Raw genomic sequence first — 25,304 nt, 5'->3', positions numbered from 1 at the left:
GGCATGGGGAGGGATCGCAGTCCCTCTGAAGCCCAGCGCTCAGCAGGAGGAAGCTTGGGTAGCTCCCAGCATGGTTGCAGGATTGCGAACGGTTTGGAAAGCACCTGACTTCCCCCTAGCTAGCCAGGAGAGCACTATATAGAATAAGGATCTAAGCCAGCTGGGCAGGTCTCTTGTGACAATAGCTTGATACAGGGAGCTGCCATCGTTCTCTACCTCCCTTTGCTCAGTAGGGGTGGGTTTGGGTGGCCCCCTGTGGTGTGGCAGGGTTTCTGATAATCAGGAAAGCCCCCAGCATTCCCATAGCTAGCCTAAAGACCCTTCTGGAGTATGGGGCAAGCCTTGCATGTCTGTTGCTGCTACAGCAGTGAGTGCCTGCAAAGCACCAGAAGGCTTCATTGGCTCCCTCCTGAATGGTAGGGTTGGTTATGATGGAAGAAGCACCCGGCATCCCCCTAGCTATTCCATCCTCCTAACTACTCCATAGTGGTTATGGAGCAGGGCACCTTGTAGGACATTTCCAGGAACAGCCAGGTGTGGGGAGCGCCAACAGTCTCTCCCAAGCCCAGGGCTGGGCAGGGGAAGGACTAGGGGACTTCCTGCTGAACTGTAGTGTTGTGAATTACGGTGAAGCAACACACAGTGACTCCCTAGCTACCCTGAACTACCTTAGCTACAACAGAGCTAGGAGCCAGGCAAGCCTTCCCATCTGTTTGCAGCAATAGCTGGGGGCAGGGAGCCCCTGAGGTCTCTCCAGAGCCCAGTGCTGAACATGGGAAGGTTTGGGTGGCTCCCTGCATTGTTGTTGGGTTGAGAATGAGGGGCAAAGCCCATGGCATTCCTCTAGCTAGGCTGAAAACCACTACAGAGGAGGAAGCTGGGAAGCCTGGCAGGTCTTTTGCAGAAATACTAGGGTATAGGGAGTTACAGAAGTCCTTGCAAAGCCCAGTGCTGTCCAGGGGAAGGTCTGGATGGCTCCCTACTGAATTGCAGTGTTATGAATGATGAGTGAAATAACCAGTTACCCTGAAGCCCGCCACAGAGCAGGCAAGACTTTCAGATATTTTTTGTAACAACAGCTGGGGCTCGGTCCCTCTAAAGACCATTTCTGAGCAGAGGTAGGTTTGGCTGGTTCCCTGCAATGTTTTAGGGTTCAGAATGGTGAGAAAAGAAGTCAGTATTTCTCTAGCTCACCTGAAGTCCACTACAGAGCAGGGAACCAAGTGAGCCCTGCAGGAATAGCTAGGTGCAAGAAGCTACACCAGTCCCCGTGAACCCTAGTAAAATGGATAGCTTTGGTGGCTCCCTGCTGAACGGTGGTGTTGGGAATAAAAGGTGAAGTGCCCAGCATCACTGTGGCTACTCTGAAGCCCACCATGGAGCAGGGAGCCAGGCAAACCTCTCAGATCTTTTACAGCTATCATGACCATCGCTATGGAGCTACCAGTGGTCCCTCTGAATAGCAGCTGTCTGCAAGGGAAGTCTTGCATGCCTCCCTGCTGGATTCTGCTGTTGAGAACTGTGGGTGAAGTAACTGGCAAGCCCTTCACTACTCTGAAGCCCGCCATGGGGCAGGGAGCCAGGCAAAACTTTCAATCCTTTGGCAGTAATAGCTGGACACAGGGAGGGATCTCCATCCTTCCAAAGCCCAGTGCTGAGCAGGGGAAGGCTTGGCTCCCAGAGCTGTAGCATTGCAAATTTTTGAAGATGCATCCAGCTTTCCCTTAGCTAGCCTGAAGACCACCATGGGTCAGGGAGCCAGACAAATCTTTCAGATCATTTGCAGCAATAGTTGGGCATGGAGAGGCATTGCAATGCCTCCAAAGCTCAGCGCTGACCAGGAGAAGATCTGAGTGGCTCCCTGCTGAACTGTGGTGTTGCCAGTTATGGGTGAAGCATCCAGCGATTCCCAAGCTATTCTAAAGCTTAGAGCCAGACAAACCATGCTGATCTTTTGCAGCAATGGCTGAGGGATAGAGTCCTACTGCAGGCTCTTCACAGCACAGGGATCTGCAATGGGAGATTTCTGTGACTCCCTGGTCACTTGTGGGTTTGAGGATGATGGGAGAAGCCACCGGCATCCTCCTAGCTACCCTTAAGCTTATCATGGAGTTCAGCAAACCTTCCCAGTCATTGAAAGCAACAGCCAGGTGCAGGAATCTCCTGAAGTCCCTCCCAAGGCCAGTCTAGCAGGGGAAGGTTGAGCTGCTGTGTTGGGCAGGATGGGAAAAGCACCTAGCCTCCCCCAGCTATGCTGAAGACTACCATGTGGCTGGGTGTTAGGCAAGCCTTGCCCATCTTTTGCAGCCCTTACTGGAGCATGGGGGGTTTGACATCCAGTGCAAAGCCCAGTGTTCTGCAGTGACAGGTTTGGTGGCTCCCGGATGAGTTTTAGCATTGGGAATGATGCTTGATGCACTCAACAGCCCCCATCTGTCCTGAAGCCTATCATGACCTGGGACCTTGGGCAGCCAAGCAGATCTTTTTTTCCCTCAATAGCTGGCAGTAGGGGACATAGGAGATGCAGCAAAACCACAGTGCTTTGTAGGAGGTGATTTGGATTGCTCCCCGTTGAATTGGTGTGTTGTGCATAATGGGTGAAGCCAGCAACCAGCATCCCCTCTAGTTACACTGAAGCCTACCATGGAGCTGGGAGCAATGTAAACCTTAGAGATCTTTTGCAGCAACGGTCATGACGTGTGAACACATGAAGCTCCAAAATGGAGCTAATAATTCCCTCCGGGGTTCTTTCATCTTGAGAAAATGGCATGGGAGAAGTTCTCCCTCCCTCCCTTATGCAGTCCAGAGCAGAACTGGGCCCCTGCAGACTGTCACAATGAAGTTCCCTGAGGAACCCAAACTCAACTTGTTAGAAACCATGGCTCAGTGATAGAGCATCACTTTGGCATGCAGAAGGTCCTAGGTTCAATTCCCTGTATCTCCAGCTAAAAGGATTAAGTAGCGGGTGATCTGAAATCTCTACCTCATGCTCTGAACAGCCTCTGCCCCACAGAGTAGACAGTACTGACCTGGATGAACTTCAGTATAAGGCAGCTTCATGCATTCATACCGTATAGCCTGTAGAAATCATATCAGGTCAGTGAACAACTAGTAAATACTCGCTTTCGACTTGAATGCTAAACTTCCGAGAAATAAAAGTGTCACTCAGTTTCCATCTGCACATGTTAAGTCTCTCAGATCTCGTTTATATCCAGAATTGAACTGTGTTGACTCTGGAGGTACCACTGGACTCAAATTCGGTTCTCACATCTGTTTGTTAACTCTTGCATGTGTATGCTAATTTACTGCTGTTCACAGATCTTACCAGCCTCTTTAATTTAATCTCAGCTATAATCACCCAGTTACTTATACATCGTGACTGCAACTAGCCCTTCCTGGCAACTTCTCCCCCCACCCACACAAAGTCTACCTGTATGTAATGGCAGAGATTGTTCTGTTTCACTGGATCCGAAAAAGTGTGCGTGCACAAGAAAGCTTATGCTTTGAATACAACTTTGACGGTCTTAAAGGTGCCGCGGGACTCCAACTTTGTTCAGCTTCCTTCTAAGTATTTCAGAACGAGTATCTGAGCTGGCTTTAGGATTGCCAGCTGTTCACCTAGCTGCTGCAGTGACATATTTAACAACAGGTTTGTGCGCAGATGTTAGTGAGAGATAACGTTTATTTCCATAGTTTGGAAAGCTTCACCTACTGAAGCTGCTGTTGAAAGGCACAGGAAGGCCCAGCCCATCCAATAGGTTAGCAACTCTGATTTCTTTTCTTTATATAGTACTGTATTTACTTAAAGGCAAGTCTAGGGCTTTTTTTCTAGGTATGCTGTCAGAAAAGGGGGAGGCCGTCACTTTACATTTCCATACAGCTACGTCAAATAATATTTTTGTGTGCGCATAATATTTTGAATGAATAAGATACTTGCGGTAACCTTGCTAGTTCTAACAGGTGGAATGAAGAAGCAGAAGAACAGGTGTCCGGAGGTAGTTGTTCCATCTTGTATCTGCACTAAATACACTTGTGAGCAATACTCCCTCTAAGCTGTGGAGTCTTGTGAGCAAAAATTCTGCTCTGTGAGCTACTGGCATTAAAGTTGTGAGCTACGGCATACATTAGTTTATTCTCGGGCCACTTTTCCTGAGCTAAGACAAAAATGTGTGAGCCAGAGGCTAAAAAAAACCTGTGAGCTAGCTCATACTAACTCTGCTTAGAGGGAACATTGCTTGTGAGATGTGTAAGTCTCTGTGGTGGGGGGGACACATCAGAATCTCTTCCTCCCTGTACTTTGCTTTGTATTTTTAAGGGGGGGAAGAGGAGGGATTCAGGGTTTGTTGTTATTTTATCTTTGATTTTAGCTGGGGATATTTTAACTACAGCCGTTTTGAACCAAGACCCATATACTCTCCAGGAATTTCCCAACGCAGAGATGGCAACCCTACCAAGGAGTTTTGTGTGTTCTGACAAGCATAACTTGATGGATGCAGGCATTCAAACAAATGTCCCTAAATTTCTATTATTTCTTTATTAAAAATTAGATGAGGTTTTCCAAAAGGGTTGTTTTTTCTTTAAAGATCCTTTACAGTTATCGGTGATAGTCCTTCTGTGATATAAATACTATAAACAAATAACAAGAGGAATGTTAAATGATCGGGTAGGGCTGTGGTGGGAAAGAATGTGTGGTTTTATTGAATATTTAACATCAGCATCTTTTTTAAAAAAAAAGATCTGTTTCCTTTTATTGCATATAAAAATTGCTGGAATTAAAAATGCTGTAGTTTCAGAACTAGTCATGGTAGAGGAGCAACTATGTTTCTAAAACAATAGGAAAGAAAGCAAATGTACAAAACAAAATTTTAAAAATCACCAGTTTCAAACTCTCATAAAACATAAGAACATAAGAGAAGCCATGTTGGATCAGGCCATTGGCTCATCCAGTCCAACACTATGTGTCACACAAGGTTTACAAGGTTTCTTCATCTGGATCCATTCTCTTCAGTAACTTGTTTCTCTGGGTTAAAAATTCTCTAAAGTTCATGCGCTTCCTCATTGGCCAATATAAGCATTCTGGTATAGGCCCAAATAGGGGCATTACAAAATGGATTCCATTTCCAGCACAGCTTTGAGCCAAGCTGAAAAGTGACATGATGATAAGAGAGTTTCTCTACTGGTCCTTGCAACTTCACTAAAGGTACTTTGCCTTGTTTGTGGATATTCTAAAGAAGGTTCACCAACGTTTTTTCAGAACTTCATCAGAACACTGCCCATCCACAAAGAAAGGGGGACATCTGGATGTCTTCAATTTCCTCCAGTTGAAATCTTTCAGTAATAATATTACAAGTAGTTGGGGTCTAGCAAAGCTTACTGGATGGCAGACCCCCAATATAATCAGAGAGCCAGTTTGGTGTAGTGGCTAAGTGAATGGACTCTAATCTGGGAGAACTGGGTTTGGTTTCTCACTCCTCTACATGCAACTGCTGGCGTAACCTTGGGTCAATCACAATTTCTCTCAGAGCTGCTCTCTCAAGAGCAGTTCTTGAAAGAGCTTTCTCAGTCCTACCTCCCTCACAGGGTGTCTGTTGTGGGGAGGGAAAGGGAAAGGAGATTGTAAATTGCTCTGAGACTCCAAGTGAATGGCAGGATAAATCCAATCTCTTCTTCTACTACTACGATATGAAAGGGAGTTCTCCCTTTTTTGTCTGTCATTGATGAGGAAAATATATATATATGCACATCTGATATTGGATAATCTCATCTTTCTTATCTGTTTAGGGTTAATCAAACCCAGATGAACATTTAACACCTTCCAAAAAACCCTCCATCCTTTTGTTTTTTTCTTCTCCCTCAGCTTCCCAAACTGCCCCTTCTCTTTTCCCCCTTATTCCATCATCGGACTACACTGGAGACATCGTCACCATTGCGTGCTTGGCCAAGGATTTCCTACCTGACTCACTCACTCTCTCTTGGCAAAAGCCAAACAATGACAGCCTTGAGGCAGAAAAAATCAGGCGATTCCCTTCTATTGCTAACTCTAATGGGGTCTACACCGCAAGCTCAGAGGCGACCATCCCTGCTAATCAGTGGGAGGCATTTGAACCCTTCTTCTGCAAGGCCGAACTTGCTTCTCAGACCAGGGTGACGCGAGTCGTTCGTCAAAGTAAGTATATACGTATGGTTTGTTTTGCTTGACTAGCAATGCCCCTACCCCTGCCAGGCTACAAGAACACAGACCCATTTCAGAAGACTAGCAACTAGTAGTCAGGAAGTGATGTAGAGATTTATTCTCTCGTAACATTTTGTAGGAAATACTGCTTACATAGGATCCAATAAGCATTTAGTCCCTAAAGTGCTACATCCCTTTATTGTTTCAACATAATATTTACCAGCACAGGAAGTTTTCCATTCTGCACTGGAAAAACTTTCTCCAAACTAGAGATGCAGATGAGGGAGAGGTGATTATTTTATTATGTGCATGCCCTGTATCAATCTTTCGGAGATTATAAGCTCCTCTCTTTTGAGGATGAGCAGCCCAGACATGAAGGAAGCCCTGCTTCTCATGGTTTCACATGGAGGTGAGAGAGTTTCTCCAGAAGGAGAACATCAGGCATACCACTTGGTGTGTTTGAAGGAGATAGATTCCTGGCGAGATCTGGTTCTTTAGATGTGTGAGTAAAGTACCATTAAGTCGCAGCTGATTTACAGAGACCCCATAGAGTGCTCAAGGCAGGAGATAAACAGAGATGGTTTGCCATTGTTGGCCTCTAAGTAGCAATCCTGGACTTCCTTAGTGGTCTCCCACCCAAGCTGATCCTGCTTAGTTTCTGGGATCTGATGAAACCAGGCTAGACTGGACTATTTGGATGGGTGGTTCTATAATTTACATATAAATATAGTTTCAATTACTCTTTAAATGTTGCTCTTGGGGTAATAAATGTACCTGAAATACATTTGTTCTTCTTCTAATTGTCCTTCCTTTCGGTAGCTTCAATCTCATGTGAGGAACTTGAACCTACGATTACTATCGGCGTGCCTCCTCTAGAAGATTTTCGAAGTGCGTACCTCAATGCCACTCTTCTCTGCAAGGCTGATAACCTGCACACTGAGAAGACTACCATTAAGTGGCTGAAGAACGGACAGGTGCTTCCCTCTGGATTCACCACCTATGCACCAGTCAGAGGAGGCCGTGGCAGTTACTCCATCAACAGCGAGCTCATCGTCACCAGAAAGGACTGGTACGCTGAAGAGGTATTTTCCTGCCAAGTGCAAAATGACAAGTTCAATCTGATCAAGAATGTCAGCAAATCTTCTGTTTGTGAAGGTGAGTAGAACTGTTCCATCCTACTGTGTCAGAGAACCTTCCAAATCGATTTCCAAACGATGTTGACTCCTCCATTTTTGTCACAAGTTAAAAAAGGACTCAACATAAGCAAGTGGAATGACCAATGACTGAGCAGAGAGATTTGATGCTTTAAAATTTAAAAATGGCGATTGACTTTGAATTGGCAAGCATTCACACACAGTGAAACCTAGAAGTCCCTGAAGAAATTGGAGTAGGGGGCAGGAGAGGAGCACCATGGTAACTGCCAGTACTTCCCTTGCTGGCCACCAAGCTTTTCAGAAACAGGCAGGGGCCACTGAAAGGCAGGGCTTGTTATTGTGATAGGCTGTTCTAATTTACATGAAAGAGTTTTTCATTGGGAGCTCAGAAGGACTGGTTAGCAACTGGGCTTTCTTTAACTAGCATATAGTTCCATTCCCTCCTTCTTCCCAGGAGGTGTGAGGAGAGAGCAATTCCATTTGGTTCGACTGCCTCCCATGGCAGTCATTTTTGGGTGCTCCTTACTACCCCCCTCTCCAAATTTCAAAGGTGGCTTCAGGCTCAAAAAGTGGAGGACCCCTGGTCTGGGCATGACCTGAAAGTATGTGGAGCAGCACTCTGGGATGTCAGTCCAAAGCCTAGGGAGGAGATTACCTGGGTTCCCTATACATGCTGCCTTGAGTTCTATGGAGTGAATGAGGGAAACCAATATATAATCAATGACACTAGCTCCTCTGTGTGTTGGAGCGAATGAGGGTTATAATCACCCCCACATGGGATATAAGCATATTGTTAAATTTTGAAATGGCTTTAAGGTCCAGTATTGAGAATTTAAGACAGTCTTGAGGGAAAATAAAAATCTCTCTACTGCAAAGTAAGTAGGCAAGTGGCCATCATTCTTTAGTCCCAGCTCCCCAGATAAGTACTTGGTGCCCATATAGCTTAAAACAGTGTCCTTTGGCATGTCCCAGAATGCCTCTTGGATAGGGCCAATGTTGGCTTTGATATTGGTTAGAACCATCAGTTCATCCATATTTTGTTATCCCTAAGAAAACTGTTCTCCTCCGTGATAATTCAGACTTTAAATTCTATTTAAAGCTGAAATGCCTTGGGGGAAAGGAAGACAAATTCTTCTGACTTAAATCTGCTAGTGAATATTTGAATTTCTGTCCTCTCAATTTTTTTTAAAGAGTGCTTTGTGATATGAGACTTTATGAAAAGGCACCAATAAAACTGTTGCCTTAGAATTCATCAGCAGTGCTTAAGATGCTAGTTAACCCCCCCCCCAGTATCAAAAACAATATTTTGAGTCAAATTTGTACAAAACATGCTTATTATAGCTCCAGTCATGTTGTTCTGCTTTCATCTTTAAGATGTACAAAAGAGGAAAAAATGGCCAAATACTGAGAATGGCTGAGTATCAGGAGCCAGCAAATGCCATGTTCTCATTTACTACAGAACTGAACGTTGTTCTCAGTTGTCCCTTTATTGCTCCTCAGGTTGTGAAGGTAGTACTGTGCCAGTTCGTGTGGAGACCATCCCACCAGCCTTCGCTGATATGTTCCTGACCAAGACAGCTTACGTGACCTGCAGAATCTCCAACTTACCCTATGGGCAGGATCTTGCAAAACTGAATGTCACCTGGACACGAGAACACAGCAACGGACGAGTGGAAATATTGCCAACCGAAACAGGGCAGCCTAAAGAGCAAGAAAACAGAGAGCTGGTATATGTGGATACCACAGCCAACATTTGCGTAGAGGACTGGGAGAGTGGTGATAACTTCCAGTGCACGGTTAGACTTCCCCTACTTGCAAGTACAGAAATAAGGAATTTGAAGAAGCAGAAAGGTAGGTGACTATATCATCCCACAAAATGCTGAAAGAACCCCCAATAGCTTTGTCTTCTGTGCCTGTTTGCTTTCTGTGCCTGTTTGTTAGACTTCAGAGCGTCTAGAATGGTTCTGAACTGCCCTAAGAATAATTTGCCACAACTTGAATCAGAAGCAGGGAGTGCCCAAAAAAACCCCTTACCTCAATAGCTGCAGGAACCAATGAGACCCTGTTAATGATAGACAGAGCTCTTTTTGTCCTTTCTGTTTTAGTGGCTTGGCGTTGCCTGCCTCTGCGTACTGACCCTGGACTTCCTTAGTGATCTCCCATGTAAATACTAACCACAACCAACCCTGCTTAGCCTTCTGAGATCTGAAGAGATCTGCCTGGGCCATGCAGGTTGCGGCTCCCTTTCCCTTTTACTGTTTTATAATGACTCTTTGAGGTCAAAATTAGAGCATGTGATCTGACCAGGGCCAACCCGAGAGCTTCCACTGAAGTTGCACATGGACTTCTTTGATCCAAATCAAGAAAAACTGGTTAGAATGCTAGCACTACTGCAGAGGCTGTTCTTTCGGTCCACGCCCTTCTATTTGGAACTGAAACAGCATTATTGCTTTCATTAATAATAATAATAATAATAATCTTTTATTTATATCCCGCCCTCCCCGCCAAGGCAGGCTCAGGGCGGCTCACAAGACATGGAATGTACCATGATTATAATAAATTAAGATCGTTGTGCCTAATTTGCAGCCCACTTAATCAAAGGCAACCCCGCCATCCATATAATGTGTGACCTTTCTATTTATTTACTTATTAAAATAATTATGTCCCACCTTTCCTCGTAGTTCAAGGCAGCTTACAATAATAGTTAAAATTTTAAATCAATTAAAACCAAAAATAAAATAGCAAACCCCAAATCTCTCCCATCCCCCCCTCCCCTTAAAAGATGTCTGCTATTCAGACCTCCCTCAAAAGCCGTGGCAAACAGGAAGGACTTGCACTGCCTCCTGAAGATTTCCAAGGAAGGCCCCTCTCACCTGTTCAGAAAGCCTATTCTGTAGAGGCAGGCCCATGATGAAAAAGGCCCATGCTCTGGCTGATACCATACAATAACACCAGGTGCTGGGACAGTCAGCTGTTGTCTGCCTGGTGACCATAGCTGGTGCACAGGGAAACATGGAAGGAGATGGACTTTCAAATGACTGGGAGTTCCAAGAAAGCAGCAGAAAGTTCAATAGTTAAAAATGTTTTCCATTAAAACTAAATAAAACAACAAACCCTAAGTCTCTCCTGCCTTTCCTCCCCCCCCCCCCCTTAAAAGAGCGCTTTTCAAGCGTTTGGAGGCCCACCATACATGATGGAAGCAACCAAAGCGGCCGCATTAGGGCTGGCTTGCTCACAAGCAGTGTTCCCTCTAAGCTGAGTTAGCGTGAGCTAGCTCTCCATATTTTAGTCTCCAGATCACACCTTTTTTGCCTTAGCTCAGGAAAAATGGCCTCAGAGCAAACTTAATTTGCGCAGTAGCTTTAATGCCAGTAGCTCAAAAAGTAGAATTTTTGCTCACAAGACTTCATAGTTTAGAGGGAGCATAGCTCACAAGGTGTTAAAAACCAACCTGAGGAGTACCTGCTTACTCATTCCTACAAGGAAAAGCATTGTTGTGTTCAATAAAAGATGGCCGGCTAGAAAGCTGTCTCATGAAAACTCTGCATCTGTTTTGCTGAGGACCCTTTTGCTGAATCCAGGCCACCCTTTAGAAGTGCTCCACTATGCTGTTTGTGCTCTGCTTCTCTCATGACAAGCTAGTTGAGTTAATTGAGTGGCCAGAGTTAAAATGGCATCTCACAAAGCTAAAAAGGGCATATTAAGAATTCCCTTGAACATCGCAAGCAGCATGCATTTGTCGTTCTCCTTGTGCCCACATACATTTTTTTTTCTTCTTCTCACCATGATCCAGGTGATAGCCACAATCCCCCATCTGTCTATGTCCTTCCTCCTCCCTCGGAACAGTTGGCTTTGCAGGAAACAGCCACCGTCACTTGCCTGATAAGAAATTACTACCCCAACGACTTCTTTGTACAATGGATGCGGAACGATGAAGCCGTACCAGCCTCAGATTACTACGTCGGAAAACCCATAGAGGAATCCAAGAGCCCCCAGCGGTTCTTCACCTATAGCACCATGAATGTCAATCAGCAGGATTGGAATTATGGAGCCAGATACACTTGTGTGGTGGGACACGAGGCGCTTCCCCTCAACACAATCCAGAAGACGATAGACAAGAACACGGGTAAACCCACTTTTGTCAACGTCTCCCTTGTGCTCTCCGACATGACCTCCAATTGCTACTAACCACCATTGCCGTTCCTACTGAACACCCTCCAGCCTCCTCCACCTACCAGCGTCTTTCCATTGTTGTGTCTCCCCTTGTCTCATTATTGGTTCTTTCGCAGAATGGTATAAGGCAGTGTTGGAGATCTAAAATATGTTAAATCATTGGCTGGCTTCATCTTTCTGAAGAAGAATTTGCAATAAAGTATGTTTTTCAAAACAAAGAAAAATACCTGGCTTGCTGTGAGAAATGGTGTTGGGGAGGGGTAATATCTTTAAACTGCACAAGCATGGAAAGGGTTATCAGTTCCCATTTGAATTCAATGGGAAGTAAGGCTTCTTTTAAAAAAAATCTACCCACTGCATCTTCTCAACACCTGAGATTTTCATATAATGCTAAAAGTATTAGATGTCCAATTTTGCACAGGGCAGGGAGGTACCACAAGGACTGGCTTTCATCTCTCATGCATACTCTGGCTCTGCTCTTTTGTTAATACTTTCTCTTTCAAGTCACTCTTACATTGCTTCCTCTCTTTCTTCATCTCCATTACACGTGACAACAATCTTTGCTCTAAATTGTTCTATTTCCGTATCTACGATAGGGAATGCCTTTTTAAGGAAACTAGGAGATACCCTTTCACATATTTCTCATCATGGATTTTCTGCCACTATGGCAAATTGTTCCCCATATCATCTCAAGAACTATCTCTATACATGTAGGGTCTGGGATGAAAAAAGACCCTAGACGCCTCTCTTTTAATAGGTTTATTTGAGAAACTCACTCACTGGGTGTCTGCGGCCACATTATTTTACCAAGACAAGCACATTATTAAGCATTCTGATGAAAATCTGATACACACTTTAAAGTGATGTACAATGTGTCTAGGGACAGCAGAGCTTTTTCCAGTTCACTGATGCACAAACATTTCTCTCTACAGAGGTGACAAATAAATGATTTAAATAAATATAGTTATACACCTTATGCACATCAAAAGATAGCTGATGGCTTCTGTTCAAGCACACTACCTTCAAACAAGTTAACGCACTTTGTTTTTCTTCGACTTGCAAACAAAGATTGGAGGTACCAATTATCTCATAAACAAACTGTCTCCATGTGATTTTACAACACACTGACGTTTGTCAAGTAACAAATGCAGAATATAGTAACAGCAATGGTAATGCCATCAAAAGTCACATTCCATGTGTCAACCTGTGACATTTTGGTAGGTGGTGTGCAAAGATTTAGATGCATACCCAGCAAAAAGGAAGAAAGAATTGCTGTCCTTGGATTCTAATTTAGAAATGAAGGATAAAAAAAAAATCCAGAAATCATTTTGTCCACCATATGCTCCATAATGATGGGTGAACCTACACCTTTGCAACACGAAGGGCCATCTTGCCTACTACTAGAAAGCTAAAACTTCTGTATTGGGTTGGGTCATAAATGTTAGGAAAGAACACTCATATAACTGAAGAAACATGGCCCACTTTACACACACATCCATGCTCAGATGATTCATCTCTGTGGCTGATGAGTCATCTGCTACTTCATTGGAAAGGCTCTGTCCCTCTCAATCACAGGGGGGAAGAATGGAAAGGGCCATTTGCAGTGTGCTAAAACTGAATATTGTATTCCAAGATCAATCCTGGCAGATGCTTGTCCAGGAATTTCTTTGCTATGGTGGTAATTATACCGCAATTCAACAGAAATAATTCAATTCAACCAGGAAGAATCTACAGCTGGTGCTTCTTTTTAGAACCAGCCATGAATAGTTAGAAGACTTGAGATGAGGTGCTTATTTGGATCTACAGATCATCCACACATCATACTTCCTTTCTTCTCTCCCAACCCCACAGAGAGTTACATTTGACAAGGACAAAGTTTAGGAAAGAGAGACAGGAGAACCCCCACACTAGTAGGACACATCCGTACCATGGATTGAGCGCTGGGCTGAAGAGAAGCCCTGTTCAGCCATAAATCTCACTTTCCCTCTAACCCCTTTCCAGTTTTGCCAAGTTTTTCAAAAGTGTTTATGTTGCTTAAGAAAAGATCAATAAATAGGAAGATGCCATGGTTTCCCCCACCCCTGCAAACCACCTTCCTCTGTGGGAACTGAGCATCATAGATTAACCCCGGGTTTCCTTCTCTTCCCATGCACAAAATTCTTTCTTCCTCTTCCCATTCATGACTTAGAACCATTGCCCTTTCTTCCTGTCAAGCTCAACCTATAGAAGGAAGAGCAAAGCAACTGGGGTGGGTCACTATACCACCCCTTCCCCACCTCAAAGAGCAGAAAGGTCCTGGATAATGGAAATCTGTATCAGGAGATGCTGAGCTCCTGCTCAACAGAAATTCTTTTGCGAAGACTCAATATATGGGTCCTACTCATGCTCAACTTTCTTTCTCATTCAGACTCAGGAAGGAATTCTAACACAGGTTAGCGGAACCTGGCATGATGACTGGATTCTGTGATTGTACTGAGCCCCTTTCCAAAGGATAGTAATAAACGATAAAAATCCATAGGGAATTCCCATAAGGAAAGAGAGACAAGAGAACCTACACAATAGTAGGACACATCTGTATCATGGAGTGGATTGAGTCCGGGGCTGAAGAGAAGTTCTGTTCAGCCATACATCTCACTTTCCCTCTAACCCAGTGGTGTCAAATGGATCTGACGTAAATGAGACCTTGCTGGGCTGGGCCATGTCTGTCATAAAATGTAATGCTAGGTAGCAGAGATATAAACTTTATAAAGGACACAGACAAACACAAAGATTTTGTTTAAAAACTTAAAATAAGACATGCTTAAAACATTAGCACTCATTGGTCTTAAAGGTGCTTTCTTTGTATCTTTCCTATGCAGTCCAGAGAATTGGGCAAAGGAAGCTCTGGCTTTTTCCTTCTGTCCCCAGGGGACCAGAAGGGGGAGAAGCCACAGCCAATAGAAGGAAGAGAGGCTTGGCTCAGTAGCTCTGCTGTGCAATTGAGAGAGCCTGGCAAAGCAAGCTATCTCTCCTCCCCTTCCTCCCCAAGGGAAGAGCCTCAGCCAATGGAGAAAACAGAGGCTTTGCTCTGTAGCTACTGTGCAATTGAGCAAGCCTGGCAAAGCAAGCTGTGATGCAGAAGGAAGCAAGAGAAAAGGAGAAGGAAGCAGATGACAGCCAGTTGCTCAGGGGCCTGATAGGAGCCCGCCAGGGCCTGATTTGGCCCCTGGGCCGCATGTTTGACACCCCTGCTCTAACCTCTTTCCAGCCGTGGCAATAAATGATACTCTAATTGCAACACATTCTTTAAGCTATAAATACAATACTAAATAGATACCAACACTCCCAGAAGATAAACAACCACATCAGGAAAGTTTTAAAAGAAATCCTTGGACATAACATAAAAGAAATTCACTCAATTTGTAAAAGGGGCCAAATCTCAATGGAAGAATGCAGGAAGTCAACAGGTTACAGTTGCTGCCAGTCAGAGTGGGGAATACTGAGTTAAATGGGCCAATGATTTGGTTCATAAGAACACAGCTTTGGTTCTTTATAACACAACTTTGTAGCTATATGTTCAAAGGTTATGAGCCATCTCCATCTTATTCCATCAATTTCTTAAAAGTGTCCAGTATTTGACAAAGCAACCTCTGACTTATGAAGTCTTAATTTGGAATCCATTTTGTTAGTCTTTTGGTTCTACTAGTCTCCTCTCTAATTTCGCTACAATATCTACCCCTCAGGAATTAATTCACCACCATTTCCCCTTCTTCATCTTCATGACATCATGCCATGCCAATAAATTCTGTATTACAACAGGCTTTGCCTTCAGCTCGAAAGAAGCCTACACAAGGAGTTCCTTCTTCACAGATTTCCCAAGGACTGCCTCATTCACAAAGGCAACAGTTTCTGAGGCTTTTACGTTGTTAGAAGCGTACCATACCGGATGGAGTCATTTCTGACTCCCTTTACAAAGCAGGCCTTGCCAAGCACAATTCAAGCATTCTATGCTTCCTTCAGTATGAGCTCAACTCCTGGGATGTTCCCATGTTGGATATGTCGATATTCTACTATACCAACACAACCCACAATACAGACACTAGCAGGTTCAGCATGCTGTTGCTGGGTCTACTGTCCAGATCCTTATCTCCTTCATCACATAATGCTCTTAATTTGCATTTCTCCTTCACATCCAATTGCAGAATTCTGGTGCCTCCAGTTACCAACAACTCAAACAATAATTCTTTGCTCAGAAAAAAAAAACATTGGGCGTTTTCGCACTGACCTTAATCAGCAGCAACGCCCCTCTTCACCGCGCAGGATCTGCGCAGATTTCGCACTAATTGCCGCGGAGCACCCAGAAGAGCCGGAAAGTACCGCGGCTTTCACGGCACAAATGGAAACTGGTTTTTGGCGGTTTCCGTTTGCGCCCCAAAAGCCGCGGGACTTTCCGGCTCTTCCGGGTGCTCCGCGGCAATTAGTGCGAAATCCGTGCAGATCCTGCGCGGTGAAGAGGGGCGTTGCTGCCGATTAAGGTCAGTGCGAAAACGCCCATTATTTTCCCTTCTCATTTTTTTTTTTCATTTAGACAGCATTGAGAAATACTTCCATCTGCCAATGTACCAACACTCTACTACTCAACTTCTCTTGCCCTTCCAGGGTTACTTATTCCACTAGAGTAGTTAAGCTAAACTATTGCAACAAACCCCCCACCCCAGTTTTGTGGTACTTTAAAGCTTTATTGGAACAAAAATGTCCATGGGCTAGAGCACACCTCAGCAGAATATGAAGTCTCAGTTAGTGTATATATACTGAAAGTGGGGAAGGAGATGTTAACAAGTTATGAAATGCAGGTGAAGCTATATCTCCTGCAGTTCATAGGACTGGATCCTACCATCATCTCCTGATGCAAGGAGAAGCCACCTTTGATGCCTCCAAGGCTATGCCAGCAAATCAAAGGAGAAATGGCTGCAGTGAAGAGGGTAGTTGGGTAGAATTGCTCTTCTCTCCTTTGGGGACAGCATAAAAGCTGATAGGATCCAACCCATATCCTTTTAACGCAATCTACCCCTTTGCAGTATATGGTATATACCAGACACACTGGATTCATGCATCTAATGAAGGCGGCTTTAACCTGTGGATTGGATCCATCCAGAATTTTCAATTAGTCTCACCCAATTCTCCTATCTGCAACTACCATCTCACATGGCTTTTGGCCATGCAGTTCCTCTAATTCCCAGCATAGCCTTTTTGAGTGATCAAAGGGCATCCCTCCATCCTTTTTTAACCAACAGACAAACCGATTGGATCCAACCCAATTAAAGTTGCACTTCGATACATCTGCGATTCTTTAAGGTACCACAGGAATCTTTTTTCCCCCTATGTCTCTCCCCAATCCTATTCACTGCTTGGCATCATCAAGACTTAACTTTGCTTATTTTAAAAAATCCCTTCCTTCCTTACTTTCCTTGCCTTTTCCCCTCACTGTGTTACCATCTGTTGTGTTCTATGTCAACCACATTGAGACCTCTCCTTTTTTTTTTTTCCTGAACTCCTAAAGAAACTGATTTTTGTTTTTATCATCCAAAGCTTACCTTGATGGGATTGTAGCCATCGATGACGATGAGGGACTGCTAAACATCTCATCCATCCTTTCCACTTTCATCATCCTTTTCCTCGTGAGCCTTTTCTACGGTGCCACCGTGACTGTCATTAAGGTAAAACGAATAGGATGAGAAGGAACTTACTAGGACATAGCTTTACAAACTATGGTCCAATAGTCATTCACTCGCAGAAGGGAGGGAAATGGAGACCCAAAGCAGCATTTGTTGCCAGTGGTGTTCCTAAGATTAGCCAGGTCATATTTTGTGAACTAGACAAGTTGCACCTTTAAGACCAACTAAGTTTTATTCAGAATGTAAACTTTCGTATCCTGAGTAAAACTTGGTCTTAAAGTTGCGAACTTGTCTACGGCTTTGTTCTATTGCTTCAGACCAACACGGCTGCCCACTTGGATCTATTTTGTGAACTGTTTCAAGAAGGCTCCATATCACTAAATTTTTTTTCAAATATAAAGTTTAAATAATGTGGTCATCCATATGAGCATTTCACCTCACCTCATGCAGAACCTGTGTAGATCCAACCTTCTGCTTTTGAAGGGTATAGATAGGCCCAAAGCTACCAACATTCAAAACATTCTTACTGAATGTTGATGATGAACCAGATGCCAGAGAGATTAAAGGGGGGGTGGTCAGGTATTCCATACAGCAACACTAATCTTTCTTTTTTTTTCTCCAATTCTAGGTGAAATAATGACAACAGTCTACAGACAATGGACCAGTCAGACTTCACCCTTCACTCCCTTTCGTTGTTATGCTAATCAAAGACTTGTATCTCTCTGTCCTCATTGGTGAAAAGACTAACTGGGAGAGGTTGCATTATTCTTTTGGGTTTATATCATAGTCTCAACATTCAGTCTGTGTTAAACTAGGTGCGTGGTACCTGTTTACATTTTACATCCACCCAAACTATTTGGTGCAATTTTGATTTTGTTTTTTATTTGTATATTTCTGTGTTTGTCCTGTTTTATTTTAGCTTTTGTTGGATAAAGCCATAAAGAGTTCAGGTGCAATAGACAGAGGACCTATGTAAAATCCATACCGACCAGAATGTTTGTCATTGTTACTGCAGTTGCATGTATATTATTGCAATAAAGTTACATTTTTATCAACACTTTAACTTGCTTATGAAGTGTTACAGTTATTCATTTCCCATTGCTCTCACACGTAATCAATTCCAAATAACTTTTACAGCCAGAGACAATAAAACAGGTGTATTGTACTACAACTCTTAGAAGAGGAAGTTAAAAACTAGTATAAATTTCATGAAGAGATGCCTCCTAAAGTTAGATGTCTTGATGTTATTGGCTTTAGATCTACCACCATTTTGAGGGGACAGTGAAGGGATTTTGGTCAACACAAAATCTGTTTTTTTAAAAAAAAATGGGAATGAATTAATGGTATGCTTGAGGTGCGATGTTGTAAAAGAGCACTTAAACAGAAGAGATACAGATGTATTCCTCTTATGTCCCTTCATTCTAATGTCTACCTCAATTCTACTGTGTCTCTTAACTAGTGATATAGCTGGTTTACTTTTACAATTATAATTGCAATTTTACAATTACAATTTACAATCCACAGGGCCTGTAAGACGACACTCTTCCACCAGGCATTTAGATTGTGGGCCAAACTAGATTGTGGGCCACTACAGTTCTTAGGAAACAGCTGGACCACCTTTTGCAAGTTGTCCTGTAGCAGCAGCAGAAAGGGCCATCTAAGATCTGCCTACAGAAAATATAAACTTCAAAACTGAGATGATAGCATCAATGTTTTTTCTATGTTTTAACTGTTTTTATGGTTTTATGTCCATTGTATGTTTTATACTCATGCATACGCATGACCATGTGAGCCGCCCTAAGCCTACTTTGTCGGGGAGGGAGGGATATAAATGGAATTAAATAAATAAATAAAACAATTGGGTGAAGGCACCGTTTTGAAGAGTGAGCACTGAGTGGGGAGGGAGAAATTAAATAGATTTATACAGGCTTCTGGCTGGTGATGCCCCTCCATGACAGAGTTGCAAGAGTGTGGTCGTCTCTTTCAAAGAAGCCTTTTCTGTATGTTAAAGAGTGGGTTTTGTGTGGGTGGGGTTTTGTTTGGGTGAGGGGCTGTGAGGCGCTTTTTCCCTCAAAATGTTTAGTTCATATTTACTCCCTGGTCTGAATTTTCTCTTGGAGCACAATTTTGTGAGGAGATCTACAAGGACAATATCAGTAACGGCTGAAGAATTTTCCTGAATGATAGTTGGCCCATTGTTAACATGCTTGCAGGGCATGCACTCAGCTCATGAATGGCCCAGACTCATTGACAAAATTAGAGTTGTCAACCTTGACTTGTGAAATTCCTGGAGATGGAGCCTGGAGACAGTGGGGTTTGAGAAGGGGAGGGACTCTATTGGGGATAAAATACCACATAGTCCACCCTCTATAGTAGTCATTTTCTCCACATGAACTGATTTCCATTGTTTGGATATCAGTTGTAATACCAAAGATCTTTGGGGACCCTGTTAGAAATACATATTGAGGATGTCCTTGGCAATACTCAAAGCCTTCATGGCAGATGCAGAGGTCTGCTTGTTTAAATAATTCATTGAAAAGTTCTGCTGAGGAACCCACAGATATTTAATCCAGTTACAGTCATAGACTTGACTAAAGGAGTGGAAGCAATTCAGCTGATGCACAGAGTTCACTAAATCGAACATTGCTACCAGGAAGTTATTTGTGTGTGGCCCACATCACCTCTTGATCTAGGGCAAGCAAATCTAGCCACGTACAAATGAACGTGTTTAGTGATTATATAGCAAGAAGGAAGGGAGGGAGGGAGGGAGAGAGATGGGTGAGGGAGGGAGGGCATGGTAACTAAGAGATTTACAGGTTGAAATTAGAGTGACATTCAGCCTCAACAAAATTTGTGAGTGTGTAACTGTACTTATTCAAGTTCATCTAACGTTAACTTGACCTTTTCTATCCCTGTAAAAGAATATAGGGAAATGGTGTAATGGGTGAAAGAATAGTTTTATTCTGATATACTGCCCTAGGCTTTTCACCCACACTTCTTCAGGGGATCTGTATAATAGTCTGGCAATTCCCACAGCAGCTACAGGGACTTCCTGAAACTATTACACAGATGTCCCTGAAGAAAGGTGTAGGGGCAGTATAACAGAAAACTTTCTTTTCCCCACGGCACCATTTTTGTTGTTGTTCTTGTTCTTTTGCTTCATCACTGGTGTGGCCCTCTTCTCTTGCACTTTTCCATCTTTCCTCACAACCAACGTTAAGTTCTTTAGGACAGGAAAGGACTTGTCTCTTTCGCTTTGTAAACTGCTGTGAACTTCAGTGGGATACAGAATATAGATAGCTGTACAGAGAACTATACACATAAGGATGAAGAGAGAGGGGGAGAGATATTTCATTAATTTGTTAATAGATTTATCTATACAGTTATAGACAAGAAATATATATATATATATATATATATATATATATATATATATATATATATATATATATATATATATATATATATATATATATATATATATATATATATATAGATGATAGATGATAGACATACAGATGGATGGACAGATGGATGGACAGACAGACACGAACATAATGGATGATGGATGGACAGACAGACACAAACATGCTGTATTTGAAGGTTTAATTCTGCCTTTTCATGTTCTCTTTTACTTCTGTCCCATGAATTTTGCCCACAGGACAACAAACAGCTCCTTCGGTGTTCCCTCTGGTCTCCTGCTGTAGCTCCACCACTGAAGAACTCCAGGGAAATGTGACCTTTGCCTGCCTGGCTGCCGAATATTTTCCGAGCAATGCAGAAATCACATGGGAACCTCATGATGCAAAAAGAATACAGACATTCCCGGAAACGATCGCATCTGGAAGCAACAGACTTTACAAAAGGAGCAGTCAGTTCACAGTGCCTTCTGCAGACTTTAAAGCAAACACCTATACATGCATCGTGAAGCATGCTGCTATTGGAAAGCAAGAGGGTAAACGAAAGCGAATCGAAAACAAAGGTAAGGCACTTAGAATAGGGTGGAAACCAAGGCTGGAAATTTTAAATATACTGCACACTCAAGACAAATGGAAAAAGGGTTCCAACAAAGTTTTGCCACCCCCTCCCCCATGAAATGATACTGGGAAAGCACTTTAGCAATCTCAAGACTGAGGAAATAAGGTGGGATATAAATATTGTACACAGGGCTTTTTTTAAAGCAGGAACTCCTTTGCATATTAGGCCACACCTCCCTGATGTAGCCAATCCTCCAAGAGCTTACAGGACTCTCCTTACAGGGCCTAGTGTAAGCTCTTGGAGGACTAGTTACATCAGGGATGTGTGGCCTAATATGCAAAGGAGTTCCTGCTACAACAAAAAGCCCTGATTGTAAATTAATGAAATAAAATTTCCCCAGAAAGTGAGGGTAGATAGTACAAGAATGGAGTCAAAAAGTAGGCACCATTTTGAAATTTAGTGAATTTCTCAACTCAGACCAATTTCGCACTTGCCTTATGCCACTCTCACATTCCTTTTCTCAGCGTGGCTTCCTTCTGATTTCATACTATCTGCCCCAGGGCTGCAGCTAGCATCAGCATTTTCACGCAGCAAACAGAAACCGCAGTTTTTGTTTGCTGCGCGAAAACGCTGACGCTTGCTGCAGCCCCGGGGCAGATAGTGTGAAATCGGAAGGAAGCCATGCTGAGAAGACGAACATGAGAGAGGCGTAAAGTGAGTGCGAAATCAGTCTCTTGCAATTTTCCAGTATTAATTTTGAGGCAGAGCATCACATTTAAAAAAAGAAATCCAAATCCCATGGTTATGTCAAGTATTAACTTGCCTGATCCAGCAATATCTCTTTTCGTTTTTGCTTTTCCACATCACATAAATCCAACACTCCACAACCATCCATGTCTTGAACGATGCAGGAGAACAAGCACGCTTACGTAGGCTTCAAGGGGAGGTTGGACAATGTATGAGGAACATGTCTACCGCTGGCTCTTAGCCCACTAGCCAAATGGGACTTCTGGATACAGAAGTTTATCAGGTGCGGGAGAGCTGTCAGGAAGTGAGGGTTGTTTGCGGGTGACCCTGCTTCTGGGCTTTCCTATGGCATCTAAATGCTTACTCCTAGAAACAAAAGGCTCAACAGTACAGTATCTGCTTGGCACGTAGGATGCCCCAGACAGGTTCAATCCCCAGCATTCTCTAGTTCACGTCCGGTAGTTGGTGATGTGAAAAGACCTTCTCCTGAGATGCTGGAGAGCCACTGCCAGTCTGAGTAGACCAGGCTGGCTTCGATGGTTTAATGGGCTGATGCAGTATGAGGAAGCTTCATGTGTTTGTGGTGTGTGATCTTGCATGGCTACGCTTCTTATACTGACATGAGGGGAGAATACAGAATATGGTAAAAGAATTGCATGGCAACCACAGTCTTACCTTACTACAAATCATACCGTTACCCATAGCCTCAGACTGAGAGACAAATAGAGACTATGTTTGGCTTTTGGTGGTAGGCAGTTTTTTTGTTTTTTGGTAGTAGGAACTCCTTTGCATATTAGGCTACATCCCCAGATGTAGCCAATCTTCCTAGAGCTTACAGTAGGCTCTGTAAGAAGAGCCCTGTAAGCTCTTGGAGGATTGGCTACATCAGGGGTGTGTGGCCTAATATGTAAAGGACTTCCTGCTACAAAAAAACCCTGGTGGTGGATGAAGCCCACCCAAGAACACTAATAGTCTCAGTGGAAGCATACCCTTCCAGAAGGACCTGTATGCTTGTTCCCAGATATCAGCAAGGTTTTTCCACACTTTACTTTCAGAATGTACTGAAAGAAATCCAACACCCATCCAAGTTCGCCTGTCAACCCCTGACTGTGATGCGGAGAACACAGAGACCAATCTGGAGCTTGTATGTATCCTTTTGAGTTCTGGCCCCGGACAAGCCAAAGTGGAATGGCTGATCAATGGAGCTGTGGAGCAAACAAGAGAGAAGGTGACCCTCACTGCACATGACAGCAATAGCTACTCCAGCTACATCACACAAAACATCACCAAAAAGAGTTGGGACAAAGAGGACCACTACACATGCCGAGTGACTCACCTGCCCAAAACCCAGAATGTTGAAATGTACAACACCAGCAAATGCAAAGGTGAGCACTGCCAGGACATGACAATGAGTGGCAGATCAACAGGTGTTACTAGGATGACTTAATATGAGGAGAGCCTCCTAGGATATAAGCAGTGTAGAACCTGTGAAGTCGGGTGGGTCATTTAAGACAAAATCCAGGAAGACACGGGGCAGGCAAACAGACAGAACTGGGCACAGCTGATGGTAAATAACTTCAGACACTGTCCTGAACAGGCAAGGAGAAAGGGGAACCAAGTAAAAACAGAGCCAGGGATATAAGTACATGACAAAGCATACAAACACAGGGCTAGATATGGGAATGACTGGCCAACCCTTTAACAGCCACTTCCTATAACTGATGCTTTCCAGACAAATCAAAGCCATCTGAGTTCAAGAAAATGAAAGAGGTGAGGATTAAATCCTAACTAGCATTAGCAAGACATTTATCATAATTGTAAGCATGTTATAATAACATTTTTATCACTGAAAAGACAAACAAACCAACTTTTGCAAGTTCACTGAAAAGTACATGTCAATTCGTTCGCTCAAAGTAGGTGTGCATAGAGCTGTGACGTTTGTTCTTAGTCCAAGTCTGATCATTCAAGATTCCCTTTCTCTTGGATCCTTCACAGCCTGTTATAAATTGATGCAAGTACCCACCACCACAATCACCAAACCATCTTACAGAGATCTGGTTGAAGGGAAAGCCATCATCACCTGTCTCGTGGAGGGCTTCTTCCTTGAAAAGATCCAAATCACCTGGAATGTAAATGGCAAGCCTAGCACCAATCGTCAGGCAGGAATTGTGAAGTCAGGAGCTGGTGGCCAACAGAATGCAAAAAGTAGCCACTCGGTATCACCAGAGCAATGGGAACAGGGAACCACATTCCAGTGCAAAGTAGCCATCATGTGCTTAAAAGAAACCACCAAAGAAGTCACAATCAAAAAAGACACACGTGAGTACAGATACCCAGCTTTGATTGTGCTAGAAGGATGCTCTCCTAGCAAGAGTTTTCTGTCTTTCTGCCACATTTTTGTCTTGCTCTTCCTCCAACTTTAGAAGCAATCGTAATTCTAATTTGCATTAATAATGATCTCAACTTGTCCATTGCCTTTTAGATATACGAACCACGATGCCTATAATCACAATCTCCCAAGCCTACCGTGACATATCTTCCAACAGCAACATTGCCCAGATTCTTGTGTGTGATGTGAGTGGGTTTTTTCCAATGGAAATCAGCATCTCATGGAAGAAGAATAGCATGCTGCTGAACACATCACTGTATGACAATGGGCCTGTGATGTCATCTGGAAAGGTCTACATCACTTACAGCATCCTGAGGATTGGTAGGAATGAAGGAGGGAATGGGAGAGACAGCTATACCTGCGTGGTCCACCATCCCTCCTCTCCCAAGCCAATCACAGCTGATGAAACAGTATCCTTTGGTAAGTGGATCTTCCAAGCACTAGGGTTCTGGAGATCAGTTAGATTACTGGTATGAATGATCACGTCTCAACAGTTCCTTCATTTGCCCCCATCAGTGCAAGAAAGGACAATTACCCTCACCTGTCTTTGACAAAAACACTTTGGCTTTGCTACAAAGCTGATTAGCAATAGGAAAAATTTGCTGGAAACTCTGATGCAAGTTGTAATGTTTGTTGATTGGTTTATGCTTGCCCAACTGAAAGGTTTTGAGTACAAAACTGACTTGTGAATAAGATCAGGCACAAGGGTTCTTCTCCTAATGCAATGTTTTTATTAGTGCTGAACCACAATGAGAACATCGCCATTGATGCAGCCACATAGAATGGCAATGCATCAGGAAAACATACCAGATGAGGGGCTTAAGAAAGGAAGGGTGGGTAGTTGTCAGGATGGAGCCATCCTGTCCTCTTTAGGTGGACCTGAGAGTGCCTCACACTAATGAAATGTGGTCACAAAACGTGAGTATTACCTGGGGAAAATGAATACCAACTATAATATAGTGACTCTCCTCTATGTTCCTGTGTAAAAACTCTGGTTTTCTGGTTGTCACATTCTAGTTGGCCCATTTGTCCTCTTA

General features: G+C 43.4%; 1 protein-coding gene and 1 gene segment (V, D, J or C); both read left to right on the top strand.

Moving 5' to 3' along the window:
* The window catches only part of LOC132583730 (Ig mu chain C region membrane-bound form-like), a 29,569-nt gene extending 12,323 nt beyond the window's left edge, over nt 1-17,246 (top strand). Inside the window, 5 exon segments of the C gene segment in view lie at nt 5,858-6,160; nt 6,992-7,327; nt 8,827-9,177; nt 11,120-11,452; nt 17,068-17,246. Coding sequence covers nt 5,858-6,160; nt 6,992-7,327; nt 8,827-9,177; nt 11,120-11,452; nt 17,068-17,213 — 1,469 coding nt within the window.
* Nucleotides 17,247-19,927: 2,681 nt separating this feature from the next.
* Nucleotides 19,928-25,304, top strand: part of LOC132584623 (uncharacterized) — a 37,899-nt gene continuing 32,522 nt past the window's right edge. The window contains exons 1-5 of the mRNA XM_060256525.1: nt 19,928-19,931; nt 20,815-21,135; nt 22,934-23,263; nt 23,874-24,197; nt 24,361-24,687. Of these exons, the coding sequence (XP_060112508.1) occupies nt 19,928-19,931; nt 20,815-21,135; nt 22,934-23,263; nt 23,874-24,197; nt 24,361-24,687 (1,306 nt within the window). The remainder of the gene's footprint in view (nt 19,932-20,814; nt 21,136-22,933; nt 23,264-23,873; nt 24,198-24,360; nt 24,688-25,304) is intronic.

Source organism: Heteronotia binoei, chromosome 15, assembly GCF_032191835.1.
Source record: "Heteronotia binoei isolate CCM8104 ecotype False Entrance Well chromosome 15, APGP_CSIRO_Hbin_v1, whole genome shotgun sequence".
NCBI lineage: Eukaryota > Metazoa > Chordata > Lepidosauria > Squamata > Gekkonidae > Heteronotia > Heteronotia binoei.
The sequence above is the reverse complement of the archived record's forward strand: the minus strand, read 5'-3'. Positions and strand labels throughout refer to the sequence as shown.